Here is a 12,417-nt window from a genome sequence, read left to right as displayed (position 1 = left end):
TACCTAAGAGTGGATATATTTCCTTACTTACATGATGTCAAAAAACAAACGATTGCGTAATCAATACTGTCTTTACATGGTTTTAAAACAATTAACTCAGTCAATTGTTTTTATTCACTTGTTTTAAACTTAATTTAAATTCTAAGAAAAACCATTATATTTTACTTTAACAAGAAGAAACATTATAATATCGTACTTAATTAAAATAACTGCAGTGTACTTCCTATATTAACTTCGTAAAAGTTTTCAAGAAAAAAGACTGATCAAAATAGAAAAGCATAAAACAATCCCGTCACGCATACATTAGAGCTGCGTAGTTGTAGCAAATTTACTGAAATGAAGCATAAAAAAACTCAATTTATCCCATATTAGAGAAATTGCATTAATTTTTTTTTTTTTTGCTACAAATTCATATATAAATAAAAGAATTATTCATCTAAAGTACATTTAAGTAATTTTTTTTAAATTAATAATTTCATTTTTTTATTTATTATTAATAACAAATAGTTATATTTTTGAATAAATAAAGCGGTAGTGACGTATTAACCTTCGTTGAGGCTGTTGCCAATCCGTTTCCATGGAAATTTGCATTATAATATGGTGAAAACCAGCTGAGAAACAAACCATTTATCATTATTAATGTTATATATTATCATTTCTCCCTACGATGGCGTTACGAAACCGAGGTTTTGACGTCACTGCCGTATGAATTCATAGTTTAAAAAAATCATTTTCAATTGTGAAATTACATGAAAAATAAATTAAATATTTTTTTTTATTTTTCATATTAATTTTTAGTAATATTTCGAAAAAAATAAAATAACATGCAACTTGTCTATTATTTCATTGTTCGGAAAAATCGTTAAAAATAATTGATTCATGTATTTTTTTCAATGTTTACTTCTTTTTAGAGACTACAAAGCAAAAAATAGTTTGTATGAGACCGAATATTAAAATTGAATCTCCTACACGCCCGCCCAAACTGGAAATTTTTGACCAATAAACTGCATATCCTGAACAAAAGAGTTGCGTATGATTTTCACCTGAATCACGTTTTGAATAATCAATTTTTACTTAGTTGTTCCTAACAATGTGCCGTTCGAAAGGATCCAAAAAGTTCAAGGTTTCACTTAAAAATTGAAAAAGAAATGACACCACAAGTCGCGAAAACCAAAATTTTTTGATTATGACATAGCGTAAAATTTTCTTATACTTTAAATTTTCTCTATTCTCATTAACTTTTGATAACTCATTTTCACAACTCATTTTTTTTTTTAATGAAAAGGTGACCTAGATGAAAATGGTCGGTTTTTTTCCTTAAAAAGTTATTAAGATTGCTTTATCCAAATTCTAAAGAATTATTAGAAATCAATTTAGCAAAATGTATCAAGTCTAAATTTATCAAATAAATTCACATAAAAAAAGCGTAAAAATTATTTTTGCCTTTTTTCGTAATAAAGGCACGCACTTTAAATATTTTTACTTTTAACTTATATTTTCTTTGCGATTGCCTCCTTCTGGCCCAGTGGCACTTGAATCAGAAGAATACAAAAAACAAACAGCTCGCCCAAGAGCAGAAAAATTTTTGATATCGCAAATTTGAAGAAGCGAAATCTTTTGATTGAATTCGGTTGTTCTTAGTTTGATATTGATCGAATTTTGTTGTATCGAGGAAATTAAAAGTTAATTTATAAAAATTAAACGGCTCTTCAAAGAAATGTAAAATTAGTAAAAGAAATTTCAAACACATCTGCTTATCTATTAAAGATTTATAGACATTCGACTGTAGTATAAAAACAAGTTAAATCAAACAATTGACTGAGTTAATTGTTGAAATACCATGTATAGACAATCTTGGTAACGCAATCGTTTGTTTTTAACGTCACCTAAATTAAAAAGTATATCCACTTTTAAATAACCACACACACACATAACTGATATTCCCATATTAATATATACTATAAAATTTACACCTAATTAGCGCCCTCGTGGGTAAACAGTGATATTTACAAAAAAATGTTTCAAACAAAAGTTGTTTATTTTTTTATATGGAACACTTTTTACATTTAAACTTTTGTTCTATCTCTAACGGTTACAAGATGGGTCCTACGGACCCAAGACCCAATTGACCTACATTTCTCATTTACGAACTCGACCTACCTTTCTACGTCCTGAGTCCGCTATAAAAATTTCATCTTGATATCTCTTTTCGTTTTTGAGTTATCGTGTTGACAAACAGACGGACAGACAGCCGGAAATGGACTAATTAAGTGATTCTATGAACACCTATGCCAAATCAATATTTTTAAGCGTTACAAACTTGGGACTAAACTTAATACACTATGAAATATTTCATATATACATGGTATAAAAACATTGAATAAACTTTAATCATTTTTAATGGTCTTTCAATATCGTAAAAATACAACAACAACAAAAAAAAAACTTTTATATCAAGAAAGCTTCCATAGAATTACTAATTTATTAAACTATATTGTTATAAAACTTTTACATTGTAATTTTATGATTATGATAACAACCGTACATTTATTTTATTCTAAAGATGGAAGGAAATAATAAAAGGAGCTTCATCAAGTTTATTATAGGAAAACAAAGATACCATACAGAGTGTTACCAAAATACGTAGTACGTACTCGATTATGCAGTAGATACTCGATTCTACGGATAAAAATAATTAAACAATTTTATATCAATTTCAGCTTAGTTTAACTGTAAACATATTTTATCCTTATTATTTTTTGTTTTCGGAACTATTGGAACTATATGTACCTTTTCGCACGATATTTCTTTGCTAGTTGAGAGTTTAAACCAAAAAACCTACAACAGACACCAAAAACCGACATCTAGGTTACCTCGGAAACGAAAACTTTTTCGATCGATTCAGGTGGTCATGAATTTTGAGGAAATGTAATAATATTGTAACTGTCAATTTGTTTTATCATTTAAAAAAATTGAGTTGAGAAAGTTATCAGAAGTAAAAGAAAACAGAGATAATTTAAAGTAAGTACAGTGAAATTTTTATGTTATGTCAAATATCCTAAACAAGCCAAACGTAATGTACGCACATAATGGGTTGACTACTAAAAAAGAAGTATGTCTTTTTTAAACTAATTCATACAGTAAAAACTAAAAGTAGCTATACAAATAAATCCTTTCAAGATTCAAACAAGTATTTGACTTCTAAAATTAATACCTTAAATTTATATATTAAATTTTTAATGCACCAAGGTACGAAAGGAATATAGTTCCTATCGGATGTCCCACGATACTTCTCGATCTTTTTTTTTAATTTAATATCCAAATTTAAAATTTTAAAGTTGATTTTCCGTTACACTAGTCAACAAAAAAAACAACTTATGTAAACCCAAGAAAGAAATTTAACTTATTTTAAGAAAAATATTAAAAAACTTTCACAGTGGTAATAATTTTATGTCTTAGTTAGGTCGGGTTTTTTGTGGAAGGTTATTATTTTTGTGACAAAATAGGGCTATATGTACTCAGCCATTTTTCCCCACATTCAGGCAAACTTTATACTATCGGCCTTTTAAAACTGTTAAAACCTAATTGAACCTTCAAAATCGAAAAAAAATTACTAAACATTATTTATTCATTTTTATGTGTAAAATTCAGTACTACAATCAATACTCGTCTACGCAATTTTGGTTAAACTCTGTAGGTATAGTATACAGCTATTATTAGAATCGCTTAGGTCGACGAAAACCTATACAATATTCCTAGTTGTGATTAGAAAAGATGAAGAACGATTCAAACAGCATTTATAAATAGTTCTTTCATTATTGAACAAATTTAACGGATATATGTAAATTACAGGCAATTATCATAAAGCTTTTAAGAGTAGAATAAAAAGAAGCTGTTAAAACAAACGAGGTGTACAAACCTTTTAGAAATAATTATCTGTAGTATAAACAAATAGAAGGATTTACATATACCTATATGTATATAAGTGCTGTGCCGGATGTTCGTATCCGTAGCGGCAGATATCCGTCATAAAAAAACGGATCTTATAGGGATCTTTTGTATGAATTCTTTTCATTTATTATTTTATAGCAAGTAGAAGAAGCTAAAGTCACTGTCAAAAGTAATTAAAAAAAGGCAGTGTTCTTTCTTTAGCCACATAATGCGCCCCGATAAAGTGCAACAACTTATTCCAATGGGTAAACTCGAGCAAAAAAGATCCAAAGGTAGACAAAGAATACGTCTTGGTTAGCTAATATCACGCAATGCGCAAAAATCAAATTCATTGAAGTCATCCGAATTGTTCAAGATAGAACAAAATAGAATCAAGTGGTCTCCAACGTCCTGTAGAGGATATGGAATCATCAGAAGAATCAGAAGAAGTTAAAAACTTGATTAATAAAAATTTCACAACAATAAAACCATTATAAATTGTGCCAGTACTTAAATTTTTAGTTTATTCCTGTTTGACTTAATTTAAGAGATCTTTTAATTAAAAAAGAAATTTTTTCAATTTCCCAGTATAGGAAGCTATGTGTGTGTGTGGGTACGTACGTTCGTTGTCGTTTCTTTCCTGATCGATATTGCGCGAACAAAAATAATATGAACTTCGTTGAGGTGTCGATCAAAGCATGTTAACGGCAATATGATCCGAAAAGAATTTCATAACATTCGGTCGAGTCGTTTCGAGTATTATTTTTATACCATGTATATATGAAATATACATAGTATATTAAGTTTCGTCCCAAGTTTGTAACGCTTAAAAATAATGATGCTGGGAAAAAAATTTTGGTATAGGTGTTCATAGAATCACCTAATTAATCCATTTCCGGCTGTCCGTCCGTCCGTCCGCCCGTCCGTCCGTCCGTCCGTCCATCTGTGGACACGATAACTCAAAAACAAAAAAAGGTATCGAGCTGAAATTTTTACTGCGTACTCAGGACGTAAAAAGTGAGGTCAAGTTCGTAAATGAGCATCATAGGTCAATTGGGTCTTGGGTCCGTAGGACCCATCTTGTAAACCGTTAGAGATAGAACAAAAGTTAAAATGTAAAAAATGTTCCTTATAAAAAAATAAAAAACTTTTGTTTGAAACATTTTAATACTGTCTATGCATGGTATTTCAACAATTAACTCAGTCAATTGTTTATTTTCACTTGTTTATTTTAATTTGTACCTATTATTTTTGAAATTATAATTAATATAAGTGAAGATAACATAAGAATCACTACTAAAGAACAGCAAGTTGAAAAACGGCAACTTGGGTAACTTATGAGGACATAATCCACGATTCGGAAAAAACTATATTCCATCTACTTAAATCTTTGTGCAAGTTGTTGAAAATAGTTAAAATAGGTCCCCAAACTTCCAAAATCTGCCAAAATGACAATTTATGTTATTTTATTGCCATTTTTCTATCAATGTTTGGCCAAAAACCCTGTTTTCTTGTTTATTTTCACAAAAACATTTTTGTTTTTTTTTAAATTTTGACTAATTTTGACATTTAGGGGCTAGAAGTAAGAATCATTAACAGAAAGTTTGTTGGGTTTTCTTTATGTTTCTGATCATCTTAAAGTGATGCTAGAGTGGGAACCCTTTCGCAGTCCATTTTAGATCTATCACCGTTAACGTGCTTGAAACATATATTTTAACCTTAAGTCGAAAAGAAAAAACTTTTGTTATACTTTTTAATATTTGCATAATAATTATATAATTCTTTTTTTCCCATAAAAAACCGTGGATTTTTTGTCTAAAGAACTGAAAAGACATCTTAAACACGTATCAAACGAAACGAAATTTGTTATAAATCAATTATACGTAAGTGTCTCTACCCGCGGATCAATATTCATATCTGAAGATATACATTTTTACCGATCCGACACATCGCTAATTTTTCCATGTGTACCAGGTAGACTCACAAAGAAGGCTTTGAAAACTGATTTTTTTATCGCTATTTTTTACTACAAACTGTTATTTTATTTACTTAACCCGCACATTAATACTCTTTTTTCAATAGCTATAGTTATCGAGCTACCATACGATACTAGAATGACAAGTAAGCTACTGGAAGGTCTTAGTATTGTACGGATTTTAAGAAAGGGTTCTTGACGATGAATCTAAATGAAAAGAATGTAATCAAATCCCCAATAAAAACTTTATTGCTCAAGTTTGTGCAAAAAACCTTTCACAGTCCTATTTTTACTTTAGGTATGCAAAATTTTGTGTTTTGATCCGTTGCCATATCATCAATAATATGTAAGCAAGAATAAAATTAGAAAACCTAAAATAGAGAAGTTGCATTTTTTCCATGTAATTTTACTATTGAAAATTTTTTTTCTAAACTATAAATTCAAACACCAGTGACGTCAACATATCGCTTTAGTAACGCCACCGCACGAAGAAATGATAAAATAGCATACAATATGATAAATGGTTTGTGTCTCAACTTATTTTATTATAACATAACATAATTTTACATGTAACTAATTTTTTGTTAATTATTAATAAAAAAATTGAATTATTGATTTTAAAAGAATTGTTTAAATATTCTTTATATGTATTATTCTTTCAATTATATATGAATGTGGCAAAAAAAAAATGAAACTCTTCTCTATTTCAACTCTTGCATATTAACCCAAATTGAATAAATAAAAAAAGAAGAGAATATCGATTTTTTTCCACCAAAAAACTCAACTCAGCGAACGGGTAAAAAGCAAGTTTTTAAAGATTTTCACTGCTTAATCTATAGTAATGTAAATATTGTGAAAAAATTTAATCTTCCAGTTTTCCCTCAAACTAAACCGTAATTCTCGTTTATTTCAGGTATGTCTATGATGTATACATAATTGTGAAAATGTTACAAAAACTATTTTTTTAATATACTTTTTTTCATTTATTGACTCTTTTATATCATAAAGAGGGTGACCCGTATAAAAAATACTCTTTGAACTTTTATTGCTCTAATGGAAAATAATAATTAGATCAGGAAATTAATTTTTAAAACAGGAAATTAATTTTATTTCTATATGTAAAAGAAATTTCTAATAACCTATAATATTTATTGGAAATTTTTTAACGCTTTTATTCCTAGAATATTGATACAGAAAATTATATTTTGAATTATTAATATTATCAGTATAATGGGTTATGTATATATAGATACCAAATCCATTTGTAAATTACAAATATATTCAATTTTAATTACCCTAATCTCTTAAAAAGGCCTTAAAATAAAGGTATCAGGTCACCGGCTCGTCAGCATTAACTGTCCACGCTGGTTTCCCCGCTACAATGCTTGATGGGAATAGAATTATTGTTAACATTTATGACTACTAGTGATTAAGACACTAAAACATAGATTTCAATGGAATCATAAAGGAAAACGGCGTACTCCTTTGTTAGGGGGGAGTAGGTCAGCTGCCCTGATCTATCCTCCAAAATGACAAAATACAGTTAAATGAACCCCGAAAAATTAGACAAGAAAATGGCTTTCTGAGAAATTTTTCTAATTCATTCTGAAATGTCCTTTGAACCATTCCTATCAAAAACGCTCACGACCACAAAATTTTCTAATGAGTAGTTTTCGAGCAACGGGTGATTAAAGCTACTGTAAAGATTTGTATGCTTAAGAATAATGCAGAATCGATTTAATTGTGTAAAATTTGTGGCTGAAGATGAACAATCGTAGGACCAAGCAATTCCTGAATCATAAGAAGGTTCACTTTGCATAGACACAGGAGTAATTACAATAAGCTGTGCTATCGATTATTAAACGATCACAAACGTAAACTCTATCAAGGAATGTACTGAGAAAGTTTATCAGTTGAAAACCGACGCTAAGATTTTCTAAACATAATGGAAGAGGGAACAAAATTCACATCGAAATAAAGATATTTGTTAAAACCTGAAAATGCTTCAAAACGAAAGTTTAAAAAAGGTTAACGTGGAATTTAGTAAAGGGTCCAATGAGATCATAAATCTCGAGAAAGGGAAAGGTAATCGATTATATAAGAAGTTTTTTTTATTAATCGAAAGGGCTTTTGAGTTTACTTTTATCATTTATATTTCAAAAATTGGGGACTTTTTTTATAAACATCATTATAATTATCCCTAAATTGTGTTTTCCGGAAAAATTAGAAGGAATTAAAGATCAGATTTCTTGTTTCTTTTAGTGAAATTTTTGATCTGTTGAGTAGAAAAAAAAGAAAAACTAGGGTGTCCTGTAAATCAAATCTTACATTTTCCAAGTAAACACTCTATTATAACTACCAAAATACAGCATCGATTTCAAAAACTATTTTGCTTAATAATATATTCATAGCTTTAAAATGCTAAATCAGGCCGTATCCTAAATTTTAATATCTAATTCGAATTCTAATTCGATCAAATACGTGATATTTTTCAAAGCAAATAACGATACTACCCATTAATATAATCGCCAGAAAAAAATAAAACTTTAAAATATACAAACCATTTTATTGCCTTTTAACAATGCCTCCTTTTGTGCTTTTTCCAATAATTCATTTACAAATTCATTAGCACTTTTCATCCGTTCGGGATCCGCTTTAAATTCAGCAATTTGTCGTTCCAACTTCCTTTCATGTTGATCACCATCATTTAAATCTAATTTTAATTCTGAAGATTGCATTTCTGTATGGATTTTTGTATCGTTTTGCCGTCAATCCAAATTCTGGCTATTCAAATTTAAACAAGTTCACAGCTCCAAAATGTTCTTTACCCAAATCATTTACGTTGCGTTGAAACTCGTGATCTGTGTTTTTATGAGTCTGAAAATAACCAAAACATGGATTATAATAAGTAAAAAATTAAAAATAATTTTCCAATTACTATTTAGAATTGTATTCACGACTTCAAGAAACTATAGGGGTACCGTAATGGCGATTGAAAAAAGTATAAACATCTTTCGACATAGTATAAACAACTAAAAAACATAGAACACACAGGGTGCTTTTTTAATTTGGCTTATGCTTGAAACTCGATAAATGAATTTATCGAAGAAAATGCTTCAAACGAAAAATGTTAATTTCAGGTTTTCAGGTTCAATTAAAACTTCACTCTGATTCATAACTGACAAACATTAGATGATTGTTTTAAATTAGAAAGTTGTTCTTTATAAATACGCAAACACTTTTTGTTTGAAATTTTTTTTTTTTTTTTTTGAAAACCCAATAGGTTAGACAGTAAAAATCTAGGCTTTTGTGCATTTGTTCATTCAATTTGAACAAAAATAGTCTTTAAAGAAAAAAAACTATACTTTTATTGAATTTATTGGAAATTTTTTGAACGCCGAATATCTTAGACAGTAAAAATCTAGCTTTTTGTGCGTTTGTTCATACAAAAATGGCCTTTAAAGAAAAACAAACTATACTTTTATTGAATTTATTAGAAAATTGTGGAGTGCCTAGATTTCGCATACGGGATAGTAATTTTAATACGAAAAAACAATTACAGCTTTTTAATTTAAAGTGTTCATCTACCGATTACCAATTATAGACTAGAGTGAACTTTTCATTGAGGTTCAAAACATATATTAAGTTTAATGACTGCATAAGATGTGCACCTACACACCACATATTTTTTTCTTGAAGTATTTTTATCGATAGAACTTATTTTTCAAGTTTCAAGAATATGAACTTAAAAAAGCACCATGCATATTATTTATATAAAATGATGATAACAGATAATCAAAGTCTGTCACCCCAACTGTCTTATATCGAAAGTTAGTAGATTAGTTATAATTGTTTTTTCTTTATTTCTCTGGTTTTATTTCAAATGCGAAAGAAAAATAGTCTCAGGTACAATAAAAAAGCACATTGAAAAATTCTCTAGGAGTTTCATTAATTATTTTCATCAATAAGTTTGGTAAAAGTTTTGTCATGAGTCTTGGTATCTTGTAAAGTTAGATCTTGTTCTTGCAGAGATGGGTTTTGTTCTTGATCTTAATTCACATAGATTGACTTATAAGTTATGGACACCAACACCAAGACTGCAATATGGCCGTTTCGCCCCAGCAAATATAATTCTTATTTATGAGACTCTGATATAGATAAATTTTATTTTACAGAGGTAAGTTCATGTTCTCATTTCTTACGTACATGTTCTTATTTTACGTTTATTCGTTTTATTTTTCTTTAGTTTATTATTTATTTATTTTTATCTTATTAGTAACAAGAATTGAAGGAGCGTGAGTTTAACGGCTACATTTAGGGCTTCGTGTGTTGCTTGTAATATGCTTAGTTATAAATAATGCTGATCCTAGAACAATTTTATAATTAAATTACTTTCTCAACACTTCACGATCTCTACTGCTATTGATGAATCGATTCCTATGCACTGTTAAAAATTACTTTATTGAAGTAATCGCGCTTACTTGGTTGCTGATGTTCTTATCTATCTAAATATTTCTCGAGTCAACTGCCGTATATACCTCAATACTTAACGATAGTAAGAACATATTTTCTTGCAAACATTAATTTTGCTAACAAAAATTTTGGATATTTCATAGTTTCGGATAAAAAACTTTGAAAATCTTAAAAACATATTGCATATTCACCGAAAAACCCAAATTTGCATTTCACATTCAACTTGACGTCCTTTAAAATGCAAAGCCTCAAATTTTAAGAAGTGGTTTTTATCTCTTGGCTCGATTACAAAAAATTTATTAATTATATTTTTTTGGGAAAAGTAAAAACTTGTAAGCGGGAAAAATACAAGTCAAGAATTTAGGTGTCTTTAGGCCTTAGGTAGTCCAATTATCTGAAACAAGGGCGGTATTTAACTATAAGCCAACTTAAAATTGAAAAATATCTGCTTTTTTTCTCATTCTAATAAGAGATAAAAACTCTTCGACACTGCTAACTTTGGCCCGACATTCAATAAAACGACGGATCTGCAGTCAGACTTTTTGAAAATTTCAAACTATCGAAATGTGGACGTGCCGCTTTATTTAGTATTGGACTGAAGTTGACGACAGTGTCGAAATTATTACCTCCATGTTAGACTAAGATAAAATCAGAATTTACCAAATATAAGCTGGCGGAACAGTTAAGGTAGTTCTTTCACTAGCTGGAAATAAATTGTGCACTGGTTGGAAGCAGATTGTGCATTTTTTTTAAAATTAACATTGGCGGTGAAAGGACCTCCATAATTCAATAAAATAAATATTTAACTTCATAAAAATTAAAGTATAGCAAGAAAATATTGTCTTAAATCAAAGTATTTACTTGCTGGCTTAGGTACAAATTTTCCGGCTAGTACTTTTTTTCGGGTTATTATTTATTTTTCACTTCATCTAGTCGAAAACTGGTGGTACAATTCAATTCTGTCAACAAATGTTAACATTTTTGAACAATCTTTTCAATGTTAATGAAAATTATTTTTTGTAATCTAACATTTTTTAATTAACATTGACGCTGAAAGGGAGCAGCTTTCCCAATATCTTCGACTGGGCAGCTTTCTTATTATTGTTAGACTAATACAAATAAATCCAAATAAATACCAAATGTAGGGTAGCTTTATATTTATATGGTTTCAGTGATATGATTTCTCAAAATTTACTAAGTTTATAGATTTTTTTAATTCAAATATGCATAAAATTAGAATTTCGTTATCAAAGTGAAGACAAACTTATTTAATTTTCTCTATCTAAAGTTATTTGAAAGCTTCCAAACTTTTTATACACCTGTATTATTATTTGAACATTAGATTAGACATAACAAATAGTTAGGAATTTAATATGTAATCCCTTTAAGCTCATGCTTTTATACGTAAATAGCTGATACTACCATGTACCAAACATAATGAACAATAAATTTCATAAGGGATTTAGCCACACTGATTTTTTTTTCTGTAAATTAAACATCTACAGAATAACATACAAAAAAATTAATAACGAAAAATATATACACCCATTCTAGAAAAAATTGCAAAAAAAAACCATTTTGATACATTTTCTATTCACTGCAATTTTAATTTTACACAAATTTTATAAAAGTAGAACTTGTATTTTCCACCCAGTAAAAAAGTTATCGGATTGAAGTAAACATGTTTACTTGGCTGTTATTCTTAGAACAAGTTAATATTTCTTGAGTTAACGATTCCAATAAACTTAAATGAATAAAAAGTATTTGACTGCTTGAGGCGTTTCGATATCAAAACGAAAGTGTTACCAAAAATTCGAAATTTTATGTGTCAATTAATATTAAATACGCCTTCTATATAAACAAGTCGATTCTCTGTACGGTTTACGATAAATTTTAGTCAATAAGTACTCTTAAAAATGTTACCATTTACATAAAAAACTTTTATCAATATTCCTCAATTTTTAAGTTTTATTATCATACCTAAATTAAGAGCTGTGCATAAAAATGACAAACTTTTATTGGTAAAAACACTAATTTTG

At 28.6% G+C, this 12,417-nt stretch overlaps 1 protein-coding gene across 1 annotated transcript in view; it reads right to left on the bottom strand.

Moving 5' to 3' along the window:
* Positions 1-8,674, bottom strand: part of LOC123293552 — a 34,006-nt gene extending 25,332 nt beyond the window's left edge. Inside the window, exon 1 of the mRNA XM_044874413.1 lies at positions 8,467-8,674. Within this exon, the coding sequence (XP_044730348.1) occupies positions 8,467-8,643 (177 nt within the window). The 5' untranslated portion in view covers positions 8,644-8,674. The remainder of the gene's footprint in view (positions 1-8,466) is intronic.
* Positions 8,675-12,417: the final 3,743 nt, after the last annotated feature.

Source organism: Chrysoperla carnea, chromosome 2 (assembly GCF_905475395.1).
Source record: "Chrysoperla carnea chromosome 2, inChrCarn1.1, whole genome shotgun sequence".
Lineage (NCBI taxonomy): Eukaryota > Metazoa > Arthropoda > Insecta > Neuroptera > Chrysopidae > Chrysoperla > Chrysoperla carnea.
Note: the sequence above shows the minus strand (reverse complement) of the source record. Positions and strands in the feature narration are given on the sequence as shown.